At 49.2% G+C, this 27,765-nt stretch overlaps 1 protein-coding gene and 2 long non-coding RNA genes across 4 annotated transcripts in view; 1 reads left to right on the top strand and 2 right to left on the bottom strand.

Moving 5' to 3' along the window:
* LOC147578264 (uncharacterized) overlaps window positions 1-17,010 on the bottom strand; it is a 107,711-nt gene extending 90,701 nt beyond the window's left edge. The window contains exon 1 of one of the 2 annotated variants that reach the window (XR_015255009.1): window positions 15,171-17,010. This is a non-coding gene — a long non-coding RNA (uncharacterized LOC147578264). The remainder of the gene's footprint in view (window positions 1-15,170) is intronic. The other variant, XR_015255008.1, reaches the window with a different exon arrangement.
* Window positions 16,250-20,877, top strand: LOC147578263 (uncharacterized). Its single transcript, XR_015255007.1, has 3 exons — window positions 16,250-16,518; window positions 18,303-18,491; window positions 20,394-20,877. It is a non-coding gene; the product is annotated as an uncharacterized LOC147578263 (long non-coding RNA).
* Window positions 20,878-24,608: 3,731 nt separating this feature from the next.
* OLFML3 (olfactomedin like 3) lies at window positions 24,609-27,436 on the bottom strand. Its single transcript, XM_025935268.2, has 3 exons — window positions 26,952-27,436; window positions 26,086-26,371; window positions 24,609-25,761 (listed from the first exon to the last, which is right to left on the bottom strand). The coding sequence occupies exons 1-3, from the start codon at window positions 27,063-27,065 to the stop codon at window positions 24,941-24,943; spliced, it is 1,221 nt and encodes a 406-aa protein (XP_025791053.1). The 5' UTR covers window positions 27,066-27,436; the 3' UTR covers window positions 24,609-24,940.
* Window positions 27,437-27,765: the final 329 nt, after the last annotated feature.

Genomic DNA, 27,765 nt, shown 5'->3' with positions numbered 1-27,765 from the left:
ACAGTAAGAGGAAGAACCCGGGAGTATGCTGACTGGTGTCTGGCTGGGGATGGGGGTAGAGGAAGCTGAGAGAGGGTCAGAGATGATGTCGCAGCCTCTGGTCAGGAACCGAAGTAGCTGACATTCCATTTTCAGGATAGGATATCCAGGAAGATGGACAGGCTTGGGCAAGCAATGGATTCTGTTTGGGGAGGGTGAGGTATAGGGTGCAGCTGGTACACACACACACACACACACACACACACACACACACACACACACATGCAAGGAGGGAGAGGGCTCTGGGATGGAAATAGGTGCATTTGGCAGCACTGGAATGTAAAGCCACTGAAGGAATGGACACATCGGGAAGGGGTTAGGGGTGGAAAGAGAAGGCAGCCAAGATTGGACTGTTCATTTAAGGGGAGGGAGGAACTGGAATCCGTGCGGGAGGAACAGAAGATACTGGAGAAGAGAGTAAGCGAGTCCTAGAAATCAAGGGCGGGGGTGGGGGTGGTTCAAGCAGGAGGAAGCGAGGGTTGGCAAGTAGTGCGAATGGGCCAAATAACATGAAGACTGAAATCAGTAAAGCAACCAAAAGGTCACTGGTAACAACGAGTGGATCCACACAGCAGCAGATTGAGAAACAAAGACAGAAAGTAGACGCAGCAGGTGTGGAAAAGTCCAGAAATCTGGCTCGAAAGGGAAGGAAGGAGAGAGAACCGTGCTCGAAAGGGAAGGAAGGAGAGAGAGGAGGGAATTAAGGATGGGACTTTCCAAGGATGAGAACAACTTGAGTATCTACAGGGGGAAAGGGATGTGGAAGAGAGGAAGAGGCTGCAGATGTAGGAGAGAAGACAAAATTGATGGAAGGGGCCCCTGGGGAAGGCATGGGGTGCAGGGCACAGCTGAAAGGGTTCCCATGGATTAGAAAAGGGCTACCCCTTCCCCGAGATGCAGTGACTTTCCCAGCTCTCCTAAAATGATACTGCAAACATAGCTCCCTGCTCCCTGTAAAATAAGGCTGGCGTCTGTTACTGAGATCACTGTGAGGTTTGTTCCATTTCTTCATTTCCTCTTCCCCCAACTTCCTCCAATAAGGGCAAGAACTCAGAGGTGCCCGAGAGGCGAGAGGGAGGGCCAGAGGCCCGGAGCCAGGAGAAATGGGGACCAGACAAAGGACTCCAGCTTGTAGCGAATGTAGACATCCGCATCTCATTATCCTCAATGCAATGCTTCCATGGACCAAAAGGCAAGCTGAGAATCCTCGCTGAGTTGTGGGGACACTCTCCTGACTTCTTTATGGTTTAAACCCATTCTCACTTACTCTGCCTCCCAACTCTGGAACTACCTCTCAATTTTTTGCTTACTCCTGCTCCTTTGGCTTTGGCGTTCTTCCATTTCTGCCCCTGATTCTTGGCTCTTCCTCAAGAGTGTTTTCTGGTATTCCATACTTTGACACTCTAGTTTTTGTCTGTCTGAGGTAAAGGGATTTGAGGTGGTTAACAAAGATATATTGACTATAACAAGATTTTTCTTTAATGAGATCATAAATGAGAAGAAAAAGCAAAGTTAGAAGAAATAGGAGAAATCCAAGAGTAAGGTGCAAATGCCAAAAGTACATTCCATCCATTTCTGCACACTTTATTTTAAATGGTCATGGAGTGAGTTCTGAGCTTCCTGGCAACTAATGTAAAGAGGAAACATGAGGTATGCAATTCAGTGTGCTTTTAAATAAAAACAAATGTATTAAAAATCCAAAAGAATTCAGGATGAAAGAGAGGCAAAGGGAACTTTCAGCATGAGAATAAAGGAAAATCCCAGGGTATTAGCCATGCAGCAGGCCTGGAGAGCACAGGAACATTCCAGGAGCTGTCTCCAAACAGCCGTCTCCATGGGAGGAAACTGGATGGAATACCTGATATGTTTGAAAGTATTGCAAAGTTTAGACAACGAAGGAGAAATTCAGCATGAAGTAATGAAAAATTCATGGAAATTAAGCATAATGACAGGACAATAATTATTAAAAATACCCAGTATGTTTTTAAAGTACAAGAAAAGTAAAACCAGTAACTGCCATGCATAGGATTTTTGCACTCTTAATAATGTAATCATCAGAGATCAACATAAATGTTGATCAAATTTGTGCTATAATAGATTAAGAGGAGGAGAAGAAAATGACTATGAGAGACAGTGTTTTTTTTTAATTTAGTCTCTAACTTTTGAGGTTATTTGTATTTCTCACTGTAAAAATGAAAAGGTGGGAAGTCATTAGATAAGGCCTAGAACAGAAAAATCAGGAAGTCACTGTAGAAGCTTGTTATTTAGAGGTATGAAAGTGAGTACCAAAAAAAAAAAAAAAAAAAGCTATGGAAGTTGAGGCCAGAGGATCCACTTCCAAGATGGCACTCACACAGCTGGCCTGTTGTTGCTGGCTGTAGGCAGGAGGCCTCCCTGCCTCACCACATGGACCTCTCCACAGGGGTGCTTGAGTGGCCTTACAACATGGTGGCCAACTTCCCCCAGAGTGGGCAGTATAGGAAATATCCTGGTGGGAGCCACAGTACCTTTCATGACCTGGCTTCAGAAGTCACACTCCATTCTTCCAGGTATATCTTACTGGCTACACAGGTCAGCCCTATTCACTGTGAAAGGTGACCACACAAGGATATGAGTCACCAGGAGGCCAGGATCACTGGAGCCTGCCACACAACTATTCAAAAAGTAGAAACTTGCTAATGAAGTGAACCTCATCCCTAACATGCTTATAAGTACATCATTGTTAGGACAGTGGCATAGCAGTAAAGCCCTGTTCCAAAAAGCTAGCCAACCAGAGACGAAGATCAATGTGTCTGGGTATTCAGCTCTCTGAAGATCTCTGAAGGTCTGATTTACCCATGGATAAGACCTAGGGAATCTAGATGAATGGTGGGAACGCATGTCTTTTGCCTCCATTAATGCAATTTTTGCAACCGAGCATTTGATAAATGTTGAGCTGCTGGGAGCTCAATGTTATGCTAGCTGACAAGTACATGTAGTTCAGCTCCGCCCTGTTACCAATTAAGGGCAGATCCACATTCTTTATTTAATAGGCTGAGCTGGAGATGGGCTGTCATCCACGTGGGAAAGTTCAGGAGCCCCACTGGGACACATGCGTGGCTGGAAGGAGAGCGTCTTGAATGTAATACCTGGCCTACACTCAGACAGCTTTGGCATTTAGGGCATTCCAACTTTAAATCTCACACCCCTCCTCCTTGCCCAGGAGCAGAAAACTGCTCATTCTCTCTTTTATTTTATTTTTAAAATTTTAACATTTATTTATTTTTGAGGGACAGAGAGAGACAGAATGTGAGTGGGGGAAATGCAGACACAGAATCCGAAGCAGGGTCCAGGCTCCGAGCTGTCAGCACAGAGCCCAATGGAGGACTAGAACCCACGAACCGTGAGATCATAACCTGAGCTGAGGTAGGACGCTTAACCAACTGAGTCACCCAGGTGCCCTTTCATTGTCTCTTTTAAAGTTCTATCAACCATGGGGCGCCTGGGTGGCTCAGTCAGTTAAGCGTCCGACTTCAGCTCAGGTCATGTTCTCACGGTCCGTGAGTTTGAGCCCCGTGTCGGGCTCTGTGCTGACAGCTCAGAGCCTGGAGCCTGACTCAGATTCTGTGTCTCCCTCTCTCTCTGACCCTCCCCCATTCATGCTCTGTCTCCCTCTGTCTCAAAAATAAATAAACATTAAAAAAAATTAAAAAAATAAAATAAAAAATAAAGTTCTATCAACCTTCTGAAGTCCAGCTCAAAAGCTCCCTGTACAACAAGCCTCCCTCACCTCCTCCATACCTGCTCTTTCACCTCCTCCAAGCCAGTGTCCCAGACTCCCAGCCCCTTCTCTGCCCCCTTAGCCAACCTTCCTGACCCATACTTAACGAAGAGAGGAAATTAACCAAGACTGAGGAGGAAAGGTGGGTACAGAGTGTAATGAACAAGGTGTACAGGTAAGTATTGACCCCACCAAACTCTGCCATCTTATTCAGATATAGGACATCCCTCATTCAAATACCACTGGGTCAGCTTGTACCTTCTCAGGCCTCAGATCCATTCACAAGCAACCCTTGTCACTTCTGACTCTACAAAGTGTGCCTTTAAGAAAAGAATGATTCTGGGGGCGCCTGGGTGGCTCAGTGGGTGAAGTGCCTGACTTCAGCTTAGGTCATGATCTCGCGGTTTGTGAGTTCAAGTCATGCGTCGGGCTCTGTCTGTGCTAACGGCTTGCAGCCTGGAGCCTGCTTCGGATTCTATGTCTCCCCCTCTCTCTCTGCCCCTCTCCCACTTTCTCTCTCTCTCTCTCTCTCTCTCAAAAAATAAATAAACATTAAAAAATTTTTTAAAGAAAAAAGAAAGAAAAGAATGATTCTGGGAGTTCAAAGACCCCAACAAAGAATATCCACAATTTTTGGTGTTTGTTCAGGCATATTTTTCCCCCTGAAAAAAAGACCATAGTTTTCATCATATTCTCAAGACCCAAAGAGGTTAAGTATCCTTGTCAGAGGACAAAAATCAGGGCCTGCAAGCCAGATGTGGCCCCCTGATATTGTTGGTTTGGACGGCACAGTGTTTTGGGGGGGGGGGGGTGGCAACATTTAATGTTGGCAACATTGTCAGAGAATTTTACACAAAAATAGTTATTTCTAGGTTTTTTTAAAATTATTATTGGAAAATGAGACAACCCTGAACCCACATTCCCTGGTGGCAGGAATTGACTAAACCAGGACAGCAGTTGTCCTTCAGATGGTGCATGGGCTCCCCAGAGTCCCCAACAGACCAATTTCTTTTTGACTAGGCTGCCTTCTTGACCCTGGTTTAGGTCCTGTGTTTTAGGTCTTCAAAAACGGGTGATGTTGCGCTCCCAGCAGTTGGTTTCCACGGGTTTCAGGCCAGGCTCTCTCCAAGTTTACTTAACGGTCTCCACCTGGCACCTCGCTCTCACACGGGAGCGCACCCTCCCTCACACTGGCTGCCTCCAAATGTAGATGTTTCCTTACCTGCAGAGGGACCTACCTGAGCGACCGCCCCGCCCTCCTGGCCCCGCCCCCATTCCTGATTGGCGGATGGGCTCGGGGGAGGGAGGGAACCAGGCAGGCTCCGCCCCTCCTCTGCTTCCGGCCCATCCTTCCTGCTCTGAGCCCTGTGCCCATAGGACACGCGTTTGGCTGAGTCTCAGGCCCTGTGGGGCAGGTGCTCCTGGCGAAGGACCCCATTTTGCTCCACATGTGAGAGCTTTAGCAGGTAATTAAGGTAAAACTTTGTTCTCCATCAGTCTACACATTGCCCGTTGTCTCTCTTTAATCCCGAATCACACTGCCTTTCACTTACCAGCAGGGTTACCTTAGGCAAGTCAATTCATCTCTTTTCTGCCTCAGTTTCCTATGTGTAGGAAGGGGATGATAAGACTGGTGTCACCTTGGGATGCCTGGGTTGAGCGACCAATTTTGGCTCAGGTCATGATCTCACAGATCGTAGGTTCGAGCCCCACGTTGGGCTCTGTGCTGGCAGCTCAGAGCCTAGAGCCTGCTTGGGATTCTGTGTCGCCCTCTCTCTCTGCCCCTCTATCACTCGCACTCCTTCTCTCTCTCTCTCACTGTCTCAAAAATAAACATTAAAAAACATTTTTTTAAAGGACTGGTGTCTCCTTCATCAAGTTGTCATGAAGAAGAAATGTGATAATCCAGTTTTTAATGCTTACCTTGCCTAATATCCAGAACATAGTAAGGACTCAATAACCGTAACCTCAGTGTTTTAGAAGTAAAACCAAACTGAGTTGGAAAAATCCTCCTAGTCTTCCCTCTTATGTATCTCCTCGTTCTCATAGGACTACCATGCTCAGAACACTTCTGACAACAGATGGGGGGGGCAGGCATTTCCCCCACCAAGCAGTTCTCTGCAACACCAGCTGGGTGGCCTACAGTTTAACTCAGTTCGGACGTGATCTACCTAGAGATAGCATCAGATCCCACAGGTTAAGGGCTCGGTCCCCCGAGATTGCCCTCACCCCACTTCAGATGCCAGGTTGTCTTCTGACAACCTGTGCTTCTGACAAATCAGCTACAAACCAGAGACTTCCACGGCCCCTTCTTCAGGTTTAATTTGCTAGAGTGCTCACAGAACTCAGGAAAACAGTTCGCGTTTATGTGGTTTATCATAAAAGGGTATGATAACCCTTTCATGGGTTATCATCCAAATGGAAGAGAGGGACATCCAAATGGATGGTCTAGGAGGATAGCACAGGGGCTTCTGCCCCATGGAGTCAGAGTGCATCACCCTCTTGGTATATGGATGTGTTCACCAATCTGGAAGCTCTCTGACAGAAGCCCACACTACTGGTATTCCATGAAGGCTTCCTTAAATAGACATGATCAGTTATTAACTCCATTTCTAGCCCCTCTCCCCTCTCTGGAAAATGGGGGGTGGGGCTGAAAAATTCCAACCTTCTAATCACGACTTAGTCTTTCTGGTGACCAGCCCCCATCCAGGAGCCGTCCAGGAGGCCACGCAGAATGACCTCATTACAACAAAAGATGCTGCTGGTGTTCTTATCGCTGAGGAATTTGCAAGGGTTCAGGCGCCCCTGTGTCAGGAACTGGGGGCAAAGATCAACGTACAGATTTTCTATTATCTCACACAAACCAAAACAAGGAAGCCAAAAACAAACAGAGAAACACAGATTGTCTCTGGTTGGAGTGCCCCCCCCTTCCTCCCTTCTCTGGCCTCTGAAGTGGCTCCAGGAAACCCCCCGAGGTCCACCGGACATAGTTTAAAACCACTGCGGTAGCCCTCCACTGACCCCGTGCTGGAGCCAGACATCTGAGAGTCATTCTTGATCCCTCTCCCGTCCCTCCCACCATACTCAGTAATCACAGGTCCCGTGAACAGTCTCCTAGATTTCTCTCCGTCTCTCCTCTTTTCCCAGCCCCACTGCTATTGCCTCCACCTTCATAAGTTTTTACTTTCACCCATAAATTCAGTAATTCACTCATTTAGCCAATATTTATTGATACCTACTATGTGCCAGGCACTGAGGAGACACCTCAGAGACAGCAGTGAGCAATATTTCTCTTAAGGAACTTCCCTGCCCTCAAAGAAATTCCATTCTACTGGAAGGAGACAGAAAATAGATAAGTAAAAGATAAAGTGTGGGGGATGGAAAAAAAAATCATAGGAGTAGAAGGTGGAGGGACTATTTGAAAGGCTTCATTGAAAAGAAAATTTCAAAGGCTTGAAGGAGATAAGGGAGTGAACCACGTGAACCTGGAGGAAACCCATTGCAGAGAAAAGAAAGAGAAGGTGCAAAGGCCCTGAGGTCAGTGTGCTAGGCATGTTGAAGGAGCAGCTAAGCAGGTCAATGTGGGGCTGGACCAGGAAAGGATGAGTGGAAGATGCAGTCACAGAAATAAGGGATCAGCCTGTGAGGGCCTGGTAGGTCATTGTAAAGCTTTTGGTCTTTACTCTGAGTGCAGTGGGAAGCCTTAACTGAGACTTACCCATTTTCACCTGCCTTACTGTCATAGCCTCCTATCTGTCTTCCCAGACTCCCCTTCCACCCTGCCTGCCCCACCTGGCAGTGCTGCCCGAGGCCGCTTTCTGCAGGCCACACATCATTCCCATTCTTAACACGTTTATCAGGTAGGTCCCCATTGTTGCCAGAAAATGTCAGTTTCCTTGGTGAGGTTTTAAAACTTTGTAATTTGAGCTTAGTTAGACCCACCTCTCTAATCTTTCTGCAGTCAATATCCAAGGAGCACCCCCTGCCCTCAAAAATATAGAACAGATTCTAATTGCCTGTATGGGCCCCTGCCTCTGACCCTCTGCTCCAGCTGCTATCTCTGCGTGCAGAGTTTATCCCCCTTCGCTTCCTCTCTGCTGACTGCTCCCGTGCTTCCCAAAGGACCTTGGAGGGAGACGAGAGCATCCATGTTCCCCAGAAAGTACCATCTTGCGCTTATCTCCACTCCAGCGCTTTTCCAAACGTCTTCTCATTGCCCACCCATTCATCCCACTGCCCTAGAGAGTTCTCTGAAGGCTGGACGTGCCCTTTTCATCTCTGTATCTCCAGCAATCAGCACAATTCTTTGCACGCAGTAGCAGCTCATTTAAATTTTAGCTTAAAAACAAATGATCTCTTCCCTATCTTCTTCTAACCCAACCCATTAAAGCTAAAATTCATCTTTCCTCTGCTCCTAAGCACCTCCTCGCATTCGATTTTGAGCAGTTATCACAGTGCGACCTTCCTTAGTTATGTGTATACCCATGTTATAATCCCTCCCGGGTTATAAACTGACCAGGAACATTGGAATCAACACAACACCACCTAGAATGATGCCTCTCATGGAGGGATTCTAACCAAATCAAGAGTGTGTAGGCTTTGGGATAGGACTTCTGCATCTTGACTTCCTGGCCTGTGTGGCCTTGGCCAGTTCTTTTACTGCTAAGCCTTTTTCTCCTTTTTTTGGAAAATGGGGGTGGTGGTAAGGGTGATGCCTATTTCAGAGCACTGTTGAGGGAGTTAAATGAGCGGCCAGGCGGGGTTTGTCATTGATGAAGGGCTTAACAAAGGCAGCTGTAATCATGCGAGGCATGGTGTAGTATTTCTCAAACTGTTGGAAGTTGAGTCTCGCTTAAAGGAGGGAACCTCTCATAGGATCCCTGAAAACGCATATACAAAAATACTGGCTCAAAATAAGCTTTGTTTTTATAAATGGAGTAAAAATGTTGTAAAGCTTATCGTGTCGAGAAGTCAATATTAAAGCAGTTCTTGAAGAACGTGCCGAAGCTAAGACCGTCCACAGACCCCAGTCTGAGGAGCCTTTGTTTACCAAGCGGACTCAGGGCGGAGCCAAAGTCAGGGGGAGGCAGAGGCCACTTCCATGGCCAGCAGTGTGGTTTCCTTCCAGGGGACATTCTTTGCGGTGGTCTGAAGAGACAGAGCCTTCTGTTCTTCCCACTCGGGAGGGACTAGGGAGGAGCAGCCCAAAGGCCAGTGGTTTGCCCCCTGGCAATTCCAGCCTGGTGTGGGTCCAGCCCACGGGTGTGAGCAACCTCCCACTAGACCCTGGAGCCAGCAGGGCCTTGCACAAGACAGAGGGGGAAATTGACTGTGGGCAGCGGCAGAAAGAAGTTCAGGGAAAACAATGTAACTGAGCAATTTTCTATCTCCAGCAAATGGAAAAATCGCCAAGGCAAGAGGGGGTCTTCCAAGCAGAGACCCACGCAATTAAACATAAAGAAGGACCCTCTGGGCCCCCCTCCCAGCCTGAGACCCTGCAGGGGCTGAGGATCCCTTGGGGTGCACTGAACAGCCGCCTCTCTAAATGCCTTTTCAACCCCATGCTGCCCAGAACACATTCTTCACCTCCCCTCTCCCCTGGCAGGATCCTGTTTCTGGGAGTCACCCTGGCCACAGACCCAGAGTGGAAACATCTGGAGATTTCCCAACTTGCATTTCAAAGAGATCTCGAGAGCTTCCTCCCCATCTGCAGCATATGGCAGCTTCCCCCCACTTAGACAGGCTGAGGCCTCCGTAGTAAACACACTAACCGCTCACCATTTCCCCTCCCCAAATCCTAAACAGAAGTCTAAATGATCATGACAGATATGGGCAGGCTCGTTCTGCGAATACGAATGGAGATCCTTTACCTGCAGGATGGGGCTGCAAAGGGCCATGGGCAGCGGCCTCTCTGAAGCTCTGTTTTCTCATTGGAGACCCTTAGTGGAGGCTATCAAGCTTGGAATGTCATTTGCTCTTCCCAATGGGCTTTGGAAAGAGTACAGACATTAAGCCAAGCCTAGCACCCTAAAATGTTCAGGCACACAGTGCCTGAGTAATGAGCGGAAGCAGCTCCGGGGAGCTCCCCTCCCTGGGGCCGGCAGATCCCCTGGGGCAGTGCTGGTGGGGGCAGAAAACCTGGGACCAGCCTCTGCCAGGGAGGAGTTTTGGTCTAGTGGAGAAACCAGCTCAAAGTCATTGCAGTGTCTGCAATCAGAACCTAAAGAGAAACTCAACGGCATGTTAACTAACTAGAATTTAAATAAACATTTGGAGAAGAAAAAATAATAAAATTAAACAAAAAAGAAAGAAAGAAACTCAACTATTGACCCGCAGAGCCCAAGAACACAGGCGGGGCTTCCTTGTCCTCTGTTATTTCTTTTACCCCCTCCCCGGGCCTCCTTCCTCCCTTCCCCACTGTAGATTGGAACCATTTCCCAGAGAGAGTTTGGCGATGTGTGCCAAAGTTCTTATTAAGTCTGACTTCTAAGAATCTACCCCAGGAAAACAATCTGTTTCGTCTTAAATCTTTAAGTGTTCTCTTTGAAGTGTTATTCCGTAATAAATATAAATGACCCAACAGAAGGGATTGAGTAAATTATAGTATTTTTGGACACTGGAATACCATAAAATCTTAGAGAAAAAAAATATGGGGAAAAGTTCATATGCATGCCATATTGAGAATTTTTTAAAAGCATTTTCCAAAACACCATCTCGAATGATATAAAGAAGCAAAACAAATTTTAAAAAACTGTACCAAAAAAAAAACCAAAAGACTGGAAAGATATTTTGTGTGGGGGGGGTATATGGATGATTTTTTTTCTTCTTTGTACTTTTTAAATTGTCCACAAGTAACATGCATTATTTTTTTTAAGTTTATCTTTTTATTTTGAGAGAGAGAGAGAGAGAGAGACAGTGCAAGTTGGGGAGGAGCAGAGAGAGAGAGAGAGAATCCCAAGCAGGCTCTGAACTGTCAGCGCAGAGCCCAATGCTGGGCTCGAACTCACAAACCTCGAGATCATGACCCACGCCAAAATCAAGAGTCAGACACTGAGCCACTCGGGCACGGCAACACGCATTATTTTTAAATCAGCGTACAAAAACAGTAAATTGTCCACCTTTCTAAAAGACAGCCACACCAAAATGAACAAATCAGGAGACTATAGATGCTGGAGAGGATGTGGAGAAACAGGAACCCTCTTGCACTGTTGGTGGGAATGCAAATTGGTGCAGCCACTCTGGAAAACAGTGTGGAGGTTCCTCAGAAAATTAAAAATAGACCTACCCTATGACCCAGGAATAGCACTGCTAGGAATTTATTCAAGGGACACAGGAGTACTGATGCATAGGGGCACTTGTACCCCAATGTTCATAGCAGCACTCTCAACAATAGCCAAATTATGGAAAGAGCCTAAATGTCCATCAACTGATGAATGGATAAAGAAATTGTGGTTTATATACACAATGGAATACTATGTGGCAATGAGAAAAAATGAAATATGGCCTTTTGTAGCAACGTGGATAGAACTGGAGAGTGTGATGCTAAGTGAAATAAGCCATACAGAGAAAGACAGATGCCATATGGTTTCACTCTTATGTGGATCCTGAGAAATTTAACAGGAACCCATGGGGGAGGGGAAGGAAAAAAAAAAAAAAAGAGGTTAGAGTGGGAGAGAGCCAAAGCATAAGAGACTGTTAAAAACTGAGAACAAACTGAGGGTTGATGGGGGGTGGGAGGGAGGAGAGGGTGGGTGATGGGTATTGAGGAGGGCACCTTTTGGGATGAGCACTGGGTGTTGTATGGAAACCAATTTGACAATAAATTTCATATATTAAAAAATAAATAAATAAATAAATAAATAAAATAAAAGACAGCCACATACTTTATCCAATACACATACTTACAGAGCAGAGTTCTTATTACTTTGCCTCCTGAGAAAAGCCAGAGTTGGAAAAGGCAGGTGAACATTAGGGCAGGTCATTGATCGAGGAAAGAATCATTGGTGGGGCCAGCTAAATAATTTGTAGGATCCAGTGCAAAATGAAAGCAAGGAGCTCCTTTCTCAAACATTAAGATTTTTGAGACAGCAACAGCCGAGCATTAAACCAAGTGCAGGGACCTTCTGAGTGGGGAGCCCTGTGCCAGTGCAGGGGTCTCATGTCCGGGAAGCCAGCCCAAGTCAGTGACCTGACATGACAGGTGAGGGTCTGCAGACCTGCACCGTGTCCGGAGGAACTGGCAGGAGCTCCCACTGCTTCCTCACCTGTTGCTGAACAGATTTTCATTCTTCATGAGTCCAATTTCCCAGCAATCAACCTCTGGGACAGTGGCATACTTTATCATATATATATATGCAAATCAGAAGCCAACCAAGATCACTTAAACCCTGGATCAAAACCTCCTTTTTTTTCCTTTAAGGTCACTGCTTATTTATTCTATTTTAAGGACACCAGAAAGATGCCAACCCATTTTCTACCCTGAAATTAATGACAGTCCCTACTGAGAACAGAAGTATTTTCTTTAAAAAGCGATTTTTGATTATTTTCTTTTCAGAATCATCAAGAACCTTGATTTGCGGAATATTATGGTCTTTCCCTGGTCCAAGATCCCCCCTCCCCTTTTTTTCCAGTCCCTTCTTTTGGGGAGCAGAAAGGAAATTCATTAACAAATTCACTACAGAGCATTATTCATTCCACATGTCTCTCCAAGGTTTTTTAATATCAGGAGTTCCAGTAAATCACCCGTGAATTGTGATCACATGAATCTAACAAGGCTCACAGAGCAGCATCCCTGCTAATGACCAAGCAAGGGCAAGGTTGGAGGAAGCATGTTGATTTCCCTTTTCTGAGGGGGAGGAAACTCATTAACTAACCCTTGTATTAAATTATGTGCAAAGCAAATCTCTCCCTTTGCAACCAGTCCCAGCAGCCGCCTGCTGCAGAAATGCAAACAAATCAGATTCAAACTAAGCCAGACACCTGCCTGAGCCAGAGCTTGTGAAAAATGGATGCAGAGTTGCTTGGGCAGAAATGCACACACTGAATTTCTTCTTCCTCTAGCTTCTCAGACTTCACCTGAGCCAAGTCAGGGGTGGGGTAGGGATCCAGTTCTACTCCTCACCCAATGACCAGAAGGACCCCTTTCATTTCTTTTTTTCTTTTTCTTTTTTTAAATAGTTGTTTTTCATTTTTAAAAAAAATTCTTTTTTATGTTTATTTATTTTTGAGAGAGAGAGATAGAACATGAGCAGGGGAGGGGCAGAGAGAGAGAGGGAATCTGCCTCTCTTCAGAATGTGAAGCAGGCTCCAGGCTCTGATATGTCAGCACAGAGTCCAATATGGGACTCAAACCTACGAACCACAAGATCATGACCTGAGCCGAAGTCAGAGGCTTGACCGACTTAGCCACCCAGGTGCCCCCCCCCCCCCCCCACTCATTTCTTAACATGCAGGATGTGAAAGTTTGCCCTATGGCCAGCCATCCCAGGTTCTTTGAATCTCTTCTCTCTTGACTTTTCCTCTTTTTTATCTTGCTGAAAAGTGGAACAAAGATTGAATATTGGAAAACACTGTAAGGGGCCTCTGGTTCCACTCCTCTCATATTTGCATCCTCTGTAAAGCCCCATCCAACATTCATTCAGCCTTTACCACCTCCAGGAACAGGGAGCTCACTACCACCAAAGATAACACAAAACATTCTGGCACAGGGCTGACTATAATTTCCTCTCTCTTTTTGGAACTCTCTCCTTTTGTGTAATTAACTTGTACTGAGAGCACCTTTTACACTTTGGGGCCAAGTATTATCTCTTTTCCTTATGGTGACCTTTCTGACGTTTGAAGGCAGGGCTCTTATTTCCCATAGGCCTTCTCAGTGGGTGTGAGCTACTCCATTGCCCAATGAACTTGGCCCATGACAACCTGTTGGAGCCTCAGTTGTCTTACTTGTAAAGTGGAAGATAATAACATCTACTTTTCAGGATTGCTGTTGGGGATAAAAAGAATGCATGCAGGGTACCTGGGTGGCTCAGTCAGTTGAGCATCCCACTCTTGATTTCAGCTCAGGTCATGGTCCCAGGGTCATGGAATTGAGCCCCATGTCAGGCTCCATGCTGAGTGTGCAGCCTGTTTGAGATTCTCTCTCTCTCCCTCTGCCCCTCTCCCCCGCTCACTATCTCTAAAATAAATAAATAAGGGTTTAGGCTTTAAAAAAAAGAATGACTGTACCCCAATGTTTATAGCAGTACTATCAACAATAGCCAAGCTATGGAGAGAGCCCAAATGTCCATTGACAGATGATTAGACAAAGAAGATATATGTGTGTGTGTGTGTGTGTGTGTGTGTGTGTATATATATATATATATATATGTACAATGGAATATTACACAGCCATCAAAAAGAAGGAAATTTTGCCGTTTACAATGACATGGATAGAGCTAGAGTGTATTATGCTAAGCAAAATAAATCAATCAGAGGAAGACAAATACCACATGATTTCACTCATTCGTGGATTTTAAGAAACTAAATAGATGAACACACTGGGTGGGGGAAGAGAGGAAACAAACTATGAGAGACTCTCAAAGACAGAGAACAAACTGAGGGAAGATGGAGGGAGGAGGGTGAGGGTGCATTTAATAGTCGGTAGATATTAAGGAGGGCACTTGCGATGAGCACTGGGTGTTGTATGTAAGTGATGAATCACTGAATTCTACTTCTGAAACCAATAGCGCACTCTATGTTAACTAACTAGAATTTAAATAAAAATTTGAAAGAAAACAAAAAAGAATGCATGCAGACATCTCACAGGAGCTTAGCACATGGCAGGTGCCTAATAAGTCATAGCACCTCTAAATATCGTCTTCCCCTAGGGCAGAAGGGAACACTGCTTCTGCGGCCTAACCACAGCGGAGTGACACAGGACTGTTTCCCCCCAGCACGCTAATGCTCGGCTTCTACTAATTCGGCCTAAGAAGTACCATCTTTTGGAGCAGCCACACTTCATAGTACCTGCTTGCATAAACCTGATATCAACCAAAATCCCTGAAGCCTTTTTGATTTAAACCTGTTGCACAATTGGAGGCAATTTATGTTCTCATAGTCCACACCTCTGCTCGCGCTAGTCCTTCCTCCCGGAACGTTCTTGATGTCCAGTCTTCCCTCCCTCCAAGGCCTACCTCACACGTCACCCCTTTTATGGCGCCTCTTCAAATCTCCTTCATGGAAGTATGACCGCTTCCTCCTTGGAGTTCTTATGAAGCACCCTCCCTTCAAGGTACTAAATGTCAACCACCCGTGCAGTCTTAGGGAGCTGAGGGAAACGTGTGCCTTATTATCACCATCCTACCTGTAACCCCGCCCCGTGCCCCCACCTCACCTGAATTGTCAGCTCCTGAAGCACAAAATGCATCACCGTGTCCTTCTCGACCCCCAGCGCAAACGGGCCCTCGTTAAATACTTGTTGGTGGGACCAGTAGTTTCGAGGGTTAGGTGAGACCGTGCCCTGCGGGTGCAGAGGGCTCTGGAAGCAGTGCTGCTGTTTATTATTTCTCTGTGGTGGCCCGGCCCAAAGGTGGGTGCCCCCCAGAAGCCACAGCCCAGGGCACATGTGAACTGTGGGGGTGTCCAGAGAATCTGGGCCCCAGGGCATGCAGGGCTGGCAGCAAGGTCACCGGAAGAGCTGCAAAGAAAATGGCGTGCAAAACAAAAGATCGCCTCTGGGTTCTGGCCCTCAGGCAGCTGGCCTCTGGCACGTTTCCACATTCCGGAGAGGAGCGGCTGCTTCTGGAGAGCTTACACCTGTGAAAAAACCCCGTGTCTGGGGCACTTGCCTCTCCAGCTCGTGGAGAACATCCCTGCGGGGAGAGGACAGCCCCCTGGACAGTAAAGACCCTCCTTTCTCTCTGTGGGCCTTTATGCCTGTTTTCCACAAGCACTCCCTGAGCACCAGGTACTGACGCCATAAAGGGGAAGTTCCTGTCCTGGCTCTCGAGGGGCTGTTTCCCCACAGACGGGGCAGTTTCACAGCTAATCCGGGGGGATGGGTCCATTAACAAATAGTGACATACAGTGACTGACTCCGTGTGTGGGAGCCGGGAGAGACCCTTGGAGAAGGTGGTCAATCGGGAGCCTCTTGCAATGGTCCAGTTGAGTGATGGCAACAGCAGTGGCAATGGTGTGGGGAGGAGCCTGCCTGGGTGTCCCTCCGGCTGAGGCTGAGGAGCCTCCGGAAGCTGCCTCACCCCACCCCCAGGCAAGGCTAGGACAGAAGGTCCTCCTATCCCATAATCCCACCACACTGTAACATAGTTGCCTGTTTATTTATTCATCCCTTTATCCCACCGGTCCCCAGCCTGTGAAGACATATCCATATCTGTCTTATTCAATATTGTAAATAAGCATGTAGGACATAGTAAATACTGCATCAATATTCATAACATTTTTAATTAATCAATCATCTGTCCCAGTTGGCTCTGACATTGAAGCGTTCCCACAGATGTGGCCTCTCACATGGGCAGCATTCAGACTTCAGCGTCTCTCAATGGCCTTCCTGACTCCAACCTGCATCTCACCCTGATTTTCTTCCTGCTCCGGGAGCTAGGCTTTGGGCTTCACTCTGCTCTCTCGTGGTGTTCCGAACCATGCACTCTGAATGCCTTCTTTGGCTTTGTATTTCCTGCCTGCTGATGACCACTTACAGCAGTTCAATCCCATACAGGGTCCAGGTAAGATAGACTTCATATCCCCTTTTTGAGTCTGGGATACTTACACGTTCCTTTTGTTTGTAATAATCGACTCCCCTAATTACGACTGTTCATCCGCACAGCATCCCTTTGCTCCTTGCCAGACAGGCTCCTCGGTCTGTCCTGTTCCTTGTCTGCCCAAAACCCGGCACAGACACGAGACACTGATGCTAATTTTGAAACAGGTATTGTGAGCGGCTGGCATTTGTGTGCTTTATGATTTACAAAACCCTTTCACATACATGATCTCATTTAGTCATCACACCATCCCCGGGAGGGAGGTATTGATATTGCCTACAACTTGAACTTGATGTCTGCTCCGTGCCCTTCTGCTGCACTGCCCGCGGCGAGGCTGAGCCAGCTGGTGCTTTCCAGACGTGAATCAGTTCAAGTGCTGAGCTGCCTGAGTTGCCCTCATTAAAAACCCACAGAACATAAATCCCAATTTACGGCTAGTAATCTATCTGCAACTTACAGGCTTTCAATTGATTATTGAAATTTGTCTAAATGAGATTACTCCTATCTCAATTTAAAATCCAATGATACAACTAACATTTCCCCTATGTCTCCCCTTACCTACTGAATTATTATTAAACTAGTGTGGATACCTTTACTAGTTTATAACAGTAAAGAATATTTCACCTTGATCAGGACTCAGGAGGGCTGGCAAGGACAGAGAGAGCAAGAGAAGGGAATTCACTAGGTCATAATCAGAAACGAGAGGAGAAATCCACATCTATGTGTGTTTACCTCCCCTACGCTGGGAGAGAAAAGTACTTAAGAATCCAGGTCACTGGATAGAGATTCCAGGGGATAGAAGCCAGTGCATTCCTCGGCCATTACCAGCCACTACCATCACCTGCTTCACTGAGTAAACTAGTCATGCCATGCGTAGAAGGCACTAGAAAGGGTGCAGTGAGTTAGAAAATACTTGCATGACTTTAGCGGGTGAGACCAGATGACTTTAGACAACTTCCAGCTTAAAAGAGGCTGTGCTTCTGGTCTGTGGAATATTTTGCAACACTCCTTGTGACTCCCATAAAGGTACCAACTTTAAGTCCTTCAAAGCCCTTCACTCTTGCTCCAGCCTAGAGAGAACAGCCAATTAGAAAGCGATGCTGATTCCTCTAAGGGATCCAATCCAGTTCTCCAGGAAGAACCGATAGGTAACAGTAAGAGAAGAGAAGAAGAAGAGAAGAAACATTAAGCGGAAAAGCATAGTAGCCACATTCTATTACAGCCTAATTGGTTGCGAAGGCATCATGGCAGAGCAGCACAGTAGGAATTGATGTTGATAACAACAGAGTCACCAAGAGAGATTAAATCATGAGCTGGTCACTCAACTCATTTACAAGGTACTTATTAAACACCTAGTAAGTATCTGACTCTGGATCCAGGGATAGAAAGATGGATGAGGTACATTCCCTGCCTTCAAAAGGCTCTCTCGACTTCAGTTTCTTCAGCTGTGAAATGAGGGAGCCAAACTCAGTGATTCCTAAGACTCCTTCCTAGAGGTCCCAACACATAAGCTTTATGTATTAGGGCTTGAACCTCAACAGTCCTAAGAGGTGGTAATCCGGGTCCCATAATCCTGTTTTGCAAATGAACAAACCGTGGCTCAGAGGGGTTAGTGTCTGGCTCAAGGTCACACAGTTGATGAGGAGCAGAGAGGCAGGACAGTCAGCCCCATGGACCAATCACACCCACTAGAAGGGTCTTCTCCTCACCCCTGGGCTCTCTCTGCACTATCTTCCTTCCTCCAAAAGGGCAGGCCAAATAGGTGGAGAACAGTCCAGAACAGTCCATGCATCTGACAAGTGCATGGATTTACCCATCTGGAATACAACATTCAGCAGCTACAGAACAAAGCCATGTGCAACTGGACAGCAATAAATATCCGGAAGACCCGATGCAACCAAAATGGCATTGAAGGATCTGTCAAAATCAACAGCAAGGTAAGTCAAAAAAGTCAATAGTGATGTCTACCAGGGACACATGCTGAGCAACTATGAAACAGCTCAAAGGTATCTTTGAGAGAAAATGTGGTCGAAGGAAAAAGGCAGCTTGGGAGTACTGTGTTTAGAAAGAAAAGAAAAGAAAGAAAAGAAAAAAGAAAAGGAAAGGAAAGGAAAGGAAAGGAAAGAAAAAAAAGACAACTAAACACCAAACACACATTGCCGCTGGCAGAGTTGTTTCAGCACAGAGAAAAAGGGGTGCTTTTTCCATACACCCTGCTTTTTTCCCTGACGGCAGGCGCAGGATATCTGTCAACCCCGCTGTTACCGGTAATGCAGAGATCTATGGTTGGGCAACAGGTGGCATGTCTTTCTACAGACAATGTACAAATGGAGAGAGAAGGCAGTCAGAGAGCCACTGGATCCAGACAAATGGTTTGTAACACCAGAGATGGCCACCAGCACACTCCCCATGATTAGACAGCAAGAATCGGCCCTGGGGAATGAGCTTGGGTTAAGCATCTTTATTATCCTGGATGCTCTCTTAGCTGTTTTAAAACATGGGCTCATCCATGCCTCCAGGGTGGGTAATATTCCCTGAAGCCCAGAGAATGGATTCGCTCAGGCTTACCTGGCTATGGAGTTGCACAGCAAGGATTCGAACTCAGCCTGAGTTCAGAGCCCCAGCTGGTTCCACTCCTCCCACAGCCTCCAAGCCATAGGTTCTGCCCCAGTACTTATTAGCTCTGTGGACTTAGACAAACCCCTTGGCTCCCGAGACCAGCTTATCTCAGAATTGTTGTAAAGATCAAAGGAGACAAAATGCACGAGCACATTGCTCTCTGCAAAGACTCTCCTGCAATCATGACGACATTGCTAACAATAACGACACTTACCAAGCACCTACTATGTGCCAGGCATGGGGCGCACTGCTTTGCAAGACTCGTTTCATTTACTTCTCACAATAATCTGTGAAGTGGTACTATGACGCACATTCTAGGAGTGAAGAAACGGAGGCTCGCAGGGGTGAAGTAAGGGGCAAGCAGCAGGGGCCAGGCTGGGTAGTTGGGGGGGGGGGAAGGGGGGGGAGGGGTGAGCAGCATAACCTACTTCAGAGCCCTCACCAGGAACCAGATGCTGAACAAGAAAGGTCTTCCCACTACCTTCTGTGGTTTTATTGCCTTCCTCCCCTGTGGCCACAGGGCTTAGATGCACTGGCCTAGTTTGAGACTTTCCCCTTAGATGCTGGAGCGAGAAATTGTCACTGTGGGAAGTCCTGTGTGATCTGCAGTTGAAGGAGACTGCCTTCAGTTTTTATCTGTAGCTTGTCTTTGTCCAACTGAATTGAAAGATGCTGCCGAGGACATTAACCGCTTGCTGGGGATGTGCCCCTCCTGCATGAGGTCCCGAGTTGGGAGACAAATAGGCCCAGAGCTCCGAGGGTTCAGAGTCGGGTGGGGGAACCTGTACTAGTATTTTTCTGAGCCCCATCTATGAGCCGGGCTCTGTGTTACGTCCCGGGGACACAAAGACGAGCAAGATACAATACATTGTGATGCGGGCCGCAATGAGGATGTGTCCAGGTGAATCGGGGCCCAAAGGAGAGGCACCTGACCCTTTCGGGTGGGCGTGGAACAGGTTCCAAGAGCCTCCCGAAGTGGGGTTTCAGAGCTCTGTACTGACTGTCCACACTGCTAAAGAGTTTCCATGTATATAACCTCTCATCCTCGCAGCAACAATCCTATTGGGCAGATATTTTTAGTTTATAGATGAGTATTAAGTAACTTGCTGGAGGTATCACAGCAGTAAGTGGCAGAGCCTGATGCTGATCCCAGGAGCTCGGACTCCAAGCTCACCAGACTCTAAAGTTTGTGCTCTTTCTAACATGCAGGGTTGCCGCAGAGAACACTGGGCCAGCAGCGCTCCGCTGGAGACAGAAACAGCCCACCATGGATGAACACAGCAGGGAAGGGGCACTGCCCCGCCATCTGGAAGGTGATGTGGAGAAGGCATCACAGGCCCGCACAGGTTCTTTCCTTGTTCTGGTGCGTCCTCTGGGCCATGGACGGGGAGGAACATCCTGGAGGGTCAAGGCCATCTGCCCAGCAGTCTAGACCAGGTGAGTGTTTTCGGTGGTGAGGTAAGGTGAGGATGAGGCATCATCTTTAGGTTGTAAGAAATTGAAACCCACTCATACTAACTTGAGAAAAAGAAAGAAAAGAAAAACAAACACGTGGGGCGCCTGGGCGGCTCAGTAGATTAAGTGTTCGACTTCGGCTCAGGTCATGATCTCGCGGTTTGTGGGTTCGAGCCCCGCGTCAGGCTCTGTGCTGACAGTTCAGAGCCTGGAGCCTGCTTTGGATTCTGTGTCTCTGGCTCTCTCTGCCCCTCCCCTGCTCGTGCTCGGTCTGTCTCTCTGTCTCAAAAATAAATAAACATTAATTAAAAAAAAAAAAAAAGAAAAACAAACAAGAAAGGGAGTGTTTCTTTAAAGAAGTCAGGCATTTCGCAGAACCCAGGCTAGAAGTGCATTGTGAGCACAGGGGGGATGGAGTGGTGGGGGGACATCACTCAGCGGCCGTCTCGCCCAGTCTCCACCCTGTTCATCTTTCCTCTCTGTAGTCTGGCTTTCGCTGTCTCTGGTAGTTAGCAGGGCCGAAGATGCTTCCAAACACCTGCTCAGATCTAACATCTCTGAGCTGCCATTCTAAGTCCCCAGGAGACAATGTGATTGTTCCCCTGGGGCCACAAGGCTAAGGCCAGGGAGTGTGGGTGTCCATTCTCAGAGAAGGCAGAGTTTGGGTGGCTGGGCAGACCCCCAAAGGTCATGCTGGAGTGCTCTGGAGAGGTGTCCAGCTCTAGATATTGTCAGCACCCATGTTCTGGAGAGACGGTGCTGAGAGGTCTGCCCTTTAAAGTAATACATTGGCTTCGCATTTATAAGTCTTCTGTGGCGTTATTAAATCCATAAATAAAGATTTAATCTTTTAAGCTCTGCATCGTGAGGGCAGAAGCTAAAGGGCAGGCAGAGGAGAGCTCATCAACGTTGGTTTGATGGGGGTTAGGGGGGTAGCAAGGGAAGAGCGTCCAGGCTGCTGGGGCGGAGGAGGAGGGAGGAGAGGCGGCAGCTGCTGATAGGGGCTAAGGGTGGAGGGACCCCCTGGCCTGCCCTCCGACAGAAAAGCTCTTGCACTGGAGACCACTGCCTGAAGGGGCAGCCAGAGACAAGCCGGACGGCGGGTCCTCAAGAGAGCCATCCTGAAAGCTGGGAGAACTATCAGGAGTGTCAGCAGCTCTCAAAATGAGCGGGTTTTGAGCTGAACAGGTAAAGAATGGGAGCACTGTTGGGGGAGGATCCCAGGAGCCTGAGGGAAGGAAGGGGCGTGTGCACAAGGAGAGGGACTGAGCCTGGGGAGGACGAGCCAAAGGGCTCTGCTTCCTGCTTAGCCCACAGCCCTGTCCCAGAGGAAGCCCCGACACCTGAATCAACTGCTTCATCCTCACATCTCTGCGCTTCCCTCCCCGCCATCCAGGGCTCACGCAACGTTGGCTTATCCTTGATGAAAATGGCAAGACGATCACTTTGGTTTCTCCGGCAGGCAGACACGAAGACCAGCACCAGGGAGGAGAAGATACTGAGCACAGAGCGGAGAGCTTGGGAGTTAGGGCAGGAGACTGGGGGCCAGAGTAGGGGAAGGGGAGCCCTCTCCACCCGGCCTTGTGATGGGGGCAACGTCTAGACCACCCATCTGGGCTGACAGCTGTACCCGGAGGCCTGGGCCGCTAACCGTCGTAGGGCCAGGTGTTGGAGGCAAATGTGGAGCTACTCTTTGAGCTCTTAGTCCCTTCTCCACCATTAGGACCTCTGCTTTCCACTGTCTTTGGTTCAACCCAAACCAGAGGTCACACCTGTCTCTGCCACGTGACGGGTTATGGAGGGTCCGACAAGGGGCGGTGAGGCTGGTGTCTGATGATAGGATTCGGCTACCGAGCCTCTCTCCTTGAGCAGCAGATAATTTAGTTTAATGAATCTGGACAGTTCACTGGATCTGCCCACACAGTTCCACTCACCTTCCAAAACGCTTCCAAAATAGCACTAGCTATTGTACAAGAGCCAAAAAAAAAAAAAAAGCAAAAAGTAATAAATGACAAGGCCCCGGAGATTTCTGCCCTTTCAGAAAAGTCTGAGTGAACTTTTCTAAAGAAAATTTAAGCCAAAAGAAAAAAAAAAAAAGAAAGAAAAGGCTGTTTTTGTCTTTCTCATTGAGGATTCAGGCCAAGAAAGATGCCCCCAAAGACAGGTGCCCACACGCGGGAGGCAGAAGGACCGGGATTTTAAACTCTGCTCCTCAGGCTGATGTCATTTACACGCCGTCTCAGAGCTGTTCTCTCCTCAGGGTCCTCCAAAAGCCATTCCTGATGTCTGCTACCCCAGCAAGGTAACTCCACAGACTCGGCCCCAGCCCCTGGCAGCTTCCGATCATACTGACGCACGGTGTCACGCGGGCAAGGAGGCCACCCTCCCCAGGTGCACCCGCACGCGCACACACAGTGACAGTGCCACGCTGCCCCTCCGCTGGGCGGGGACCCCCTCTCCCCAGGCCTCCAGTGAGAACTCCCCGTCTCCTCCACAGCCCCCCTGTGCACCGCATGCAGGAGCCAGATGTTCCGTGGGCAGCCCCCTCCGTGTGTGACAGGCGGTGATTACCGTTGCCAGCCCCACATTAGGAGAGAATTGAATGGGAGAGAGCCCCCCTCCCGCCCCGGGCTCCCCACAATAGCGCCTTTGTGAGGTGCTTCACTGCCTTTCTTTTCCTTCCTCACCAACCTACGTCAGGGGCAGCTCTGCCCCGGGGAGAGAAGAAAAGAAGACAAAAGGAGGATCACAGGGCCCTGGCTGATCCACCCTATCCTGGGCGTGGGGTGGGGGAGCGGGTGCACTTCAGGGAAAAGATGTGCTTTCTCCTCCCCACAGTGAGGACTCCCAGAGCTTCCTGAGGCCTGCTCCCCCCCATAAAGGCAACAAGGTCTTGTCCATCACACGTACATGGCCTTGAGCGCTGAATGGGGGCATGAGGCTGGGTGGGGCCTGGCCCCGAGCTCAGCACATTCCTGGAGGCAGGAGTCCAAAACCCAGGGTTCTCCTCCTCTGCTCCCTCTCCCTTCCCCAGATGGCCTTCTATAATTCCAAGCCAGTGGCCAGGGCAGGAAAGGGTTAGGTGTCCAGGACTTCCTGGACAGACTCCAGCCAGGTTCCAGGACTGCAGCGGGTAGGTGGGGGTGACCAGAGGGCTGTGTTGGGAAACTGGGAAAACTAACATCTGGGGCATGGTCATCGCCCCTCCTCCTTGCCCAAACCGCAGACGCCGTGGCAGCAGGGAAATCAGAGCGGTTGGGAGCAAGCTGGGTTGTGTAACCGAGCCCTGGGGACCGCCCCGAGCTGGAGAGGGGAGTGGGGTCTGGGGCCAGGACAGAGTCCACCTCCAAAGTGAGACTAAAAGTTCCTTCTGGAAACACATTTCAGGGCTCTGGTCTTCGCCCTACACTCCAAGGCAACTAGAATCCATTTTCTGGTCCCAAACCTCTGAGAACTAGAAGAATTAGAAGCTCTGCCCGCCTCGCCTCAGTCTCTCGGCCAGGGGTGGGGCACCAAGAGTGGCTCTGGGCTCTGGGAGGGGCCGCCGTGGATCAGAGGTGGGTGTGGAGAGAAGCCTCTCGCCCAGCCTCCTGAAGTGGCGGGATTCTGTGCTTCCCCAGGCGCCTCACAGTAAAATCTGTAACTGGAGAAGTCCCCTCTCCCTCAGCAAGGAAGCCCAGCCAAGTCCCTACTGTGGCTTAAGGAGTGGCAATGGGGTGGAGGAGGAAAATGGAGGGTCATGGGGAGAAACTTGATCTGAGGGCTACCCCCAAACAAACGCAGGCAGGGAGCAGTGGATGTGCCTTTTAATGCAAAATGTTGCAATACAAAACGACGTGGAGAAAGTCGTTGTTCTCCAGGGTGCTAAGGGGAGAAGGGAGGCAGGGCAGAGTTGAAAAATCTCCTCCCAGAACTCTGCCCACCCCCCCCCCAACCACCTTCCCCCCACCCCACCCCACCCCACGTGCCCGGACTCACACTGAGGCAAGAAATACTTTTTGGCTCATTTGCTGGGGTGGCCCCCATACAAGGGTCAGAGCTCTGGGTCTTTGTGGTCTCTGGTCCGAAATTCATTGATGTAAGGCAGGAGAGGAGCGAACGCTTAGGGTCTTCTCTCTTTTAGCTCTGAAAGGATTTCTCAAGATCTAAAGTCCCACAGGAAACGAAGGGGCTGTGAGAATCTGGCTTCCATTGGCTGCCAATATGGGCTCGGAACCACAACTTGCCCACATCTGGAGAATGAGAAGCAGGAAATGGTGTGGGGATATAAATGTGTGGAGGTGAGAGAGATTCAAACCCCAAAGCTAGGTCCTCAGACTTCTTCCTCTTTCTTTCTCATCTCCAGCTTATAGACAATCTGGTAGCCGTCGTCCCAGGCGTAGAGCTGGCGCTCCCGGGGGTTATAGCGGAGACTGGCGTGGGCACCGTATCGGCGGGGGAAATAAGGGAGTGCCGCCCTTTCAGGGGTCAGCGTGCCACTGGCATCAAAGGAGCACTGGATGCGGGCCCGGCTGGCAGGGCGGGTGTTATAGACAACGTATAGGGTCCCACAGATGACGAAGGCGGCCTCGGCATTCTCCCTGGGGCACGGGGTGTCCCACTGCTGCTCTGTGTCCAGCGTCTGTGGGTCCAACTTGGCCAGACACAAGTGCCTGTCATCTTCCCGAGTGGCATAGACAGCCCAGAGGCCCTCCTCGTCGGCTGCCAGGTCAATGTACGTGTCCGCTGTCAGCCCGTATGGGGGGATCAAACCCTCCGCCGGGAATACTGAGCTGTCCACCACCGTTCGGTTTGCCAGATGGAATTTGATGAGCTGCAAAGTGTTCTCCAACTCCCCTCCCCCTCCGGGTCCTCCGGGAGGTCTCCGGGCATAATAAAGAAAGCCACCATAGACCAGCTGCCCCGTGCCTACCCAGGGGAAGGGCACCCGGACCCGGGAAGCTTTCCGGGCGGCCATGGCAAGGGTGAAGTCCCGCAGCCTCGGGAAGACGAAGGCCGTGTCGTTCTGTGTCCCATCTAACACGTAGATCCTCTCTGTTGGCCCCATTGGATCCTTGGTCCACAGACCAGCAGGGCCACCGAACCGCTTCAGGATCTTCATTGATCTCACCTGAGAGATTGTGTAGCCACAGTCTGGAAGGAGAAAAGCACAGGGCAAGGAAATACAGGCAAGAGTTAGAGGCCCATTGTAGGAACACCCTGGGGTGGGGCCATCTGGAGGACAGTGGGCATTTGCCAGTGGATGCCTCCACTCTTACGGAGGACAGGAAAAAGGGTGCCACCGAGGCCTGGGTCCCCAGAAACTCTTGCAATGGACCTGTCATTGTAGAGATTTCCCTAAAGCAGATTCCAGAAGATAGCGCCAAAGCGGACTGGGGGACAAGGAGAGAAAAGGGGAAGCAGCAAGGAAACACACAGGTTCTGAGAGTGTTAGGGGCCTGCTTTTGGACCGCTTACCTGTCAGCATATCGTACTTCTCGTTTCTTCTGCCCTTGCCTTTGATCCCAGGGCCTCCGGTCACTTTCTCATCAACCTCCACACAGGGTAGTGCTGGGTTCTGGGTCTCCAGATAGTCAACCTCCCGCTCTAGCCGGTCCACTCTCCCCGAGATGGTGTCAGCCTCAGTTCTGAGCGCCTCTCGCTCCTTCTCGGCCACCTCCAGCAGCGGCAGCATTTTGTTCTTGAAGTCCCTCAGCTCAGCAGCATGCCGGCTACTTTGGTCCTGGCACTGGGCCAACCGTTCCTGCAGGGATGGAGGCCAGACGAGAGGCTGAGGGGTTACAACTCCCAGGCAGGGAGAGGCCCGACCAGGGAGAGAGGAACGGGAAAAGGCACAAACTCAGCCAGGCATCAACTCCCTTGCAACCCCCACAGAAAGGAAACCAGATGTTCAGAGATGCAAAACGCCCGGCTCAGATCACCTAGGCCCCTACCCCCGCTTCGTGTCCTCCAGCCCATGTTCTCTGTGAGCAGCGCCACTGAGTCATCTGAGCCTCTGGGGCGGCCTAAGTGCGTGAGGGCGGGAAGGGGTCTCTGCTCCACTGTGCAGTTCTCCCTCGGGAATCAACAGACTTCAACTTGGGAACACCAGAGACTTCAAACTGTTTAAAAGACAGGGAGCTTGTCCACAGGGAATTGCTCTGTGGACATGGGGAAGGAGGACGGCTTGCAATTGCAAGGATATTCTTATTAAAAGATAAGAGTTTTCTGTAGCTTCTTCCAGAGCCCCATCTTGTCATCCCCAGATCCGTAACACACGGGGTGACTCAACAGGAGATGTGGCGTCCTTCCCGCCCGGACCAGGAGAGACAGGAGTCACTCACCTCTAAGGCGGCTAGTCGGCGTTCCATGTACTCCACAAGGTGGTGCTGCTGTCCTTGAAGGGGTCGCAGCCGTGACAAAAGGAACAAGATGAGGAGAGGCGTGCAGGGCCCCATGGCAGCAGGAGAAGGAGCGTGCAGTCCTGTGCCTGTTCCACTCAAGCCCGCCGGTCAGCTTCGGAGGCGGGGTGGGGGCGGTGCCTTCTCCCTTTCTGGATCTCGGATCTCTCTCACTACTCTGGAATGCTTTCACAGTCTCTTTACCTCCCCCACCCCCTCCTCTCTGCCTGGATTGATCAAACACAGATGGCCCTATGGTAAAGCAGCCAGAAGCCTTAACCACCTCCCGCCTAGGCTGTAGGCTCCCCAGGAGAGGGGAAGGAGATGAAACCCCAGGGCAGAGGCCTTGTGAGCAGTCACCCAGTAAAAGGAGCCAGCAGCGGGAGGCAGGGGTCCCAGAGTACACTCGGCAAACTCTGTTTCTGCTCCAGAATGCCTGCTTCCTTCCAGTGCTGGCTTCTTAAGAAACATCCTTCATTAATCTTTTCCTTGCCCAGCGATAATAGCATGGATTGTTTTCTGCCTTTTCAGTGGAAGCTGGGAGCAGGGGAGATGAGGTTGGAGGGGAAGAGGTGGGGGGGAAAAAGATCACAGTGGTCAAGTCTTGTCCACCTTCTTCTATAGCTCATTGGCGCCATCTTGTGATAAGCACCTGGTGTCATCACGGGATTCCTAGGGAAACCATGGCTTAGACCTCACCTCCTGTGGAAATTTTTCCACAAAGCAAGCCAAGCGGATTGAATTTACCGGGGTGTTC

This window comes from Puma concolor, chromosome C1 (assembly GCF_028749965.1).
Source record: "Puma concolor isolate L17-30 chromosome C1, mPumCon1.1.hap2, whole genome shotgun sequence".
NCBI classification, from domain to species: Eukaryota; Metazoa; Chordata; class Mammalia; order Carnivora; family Felidae; genus Puma; species Puma concolor.
The sequence above is the reverse complement of the archived record's forward strand: the minus strand, read 5'-3'. Positions and strand labels throughout refer to the sequence as shown.

What these genes read in the sequence shown, in the direction of transcription:
- OLFML3 (XM_025935268.2), bottom strand. Translation starts at nt 27,065, where the DNA reads ATGGGGCCCTGCACGCCTCTCCTCATCTTGTTCCTTTTGTCACGGCTG. An exon ending in GCCGACTAGCCGCCTTAGAG is followed by an intron (nt 26,372 to 26,951) that starts GTGAGTGACTCC and finishes CCATCCCTGCAG; the next exon opens with GAACGGTTGGCCCAGTGCCA. An exon ending in GAAGTACGATATGCTGACAG is followed by an intron (nt 25,762 to 26,085) that starts GTAAGCGGTCCA and finishes TTCTCCTTCCAG; the next exon opens with ACTGTGGCTACACAATCTCT.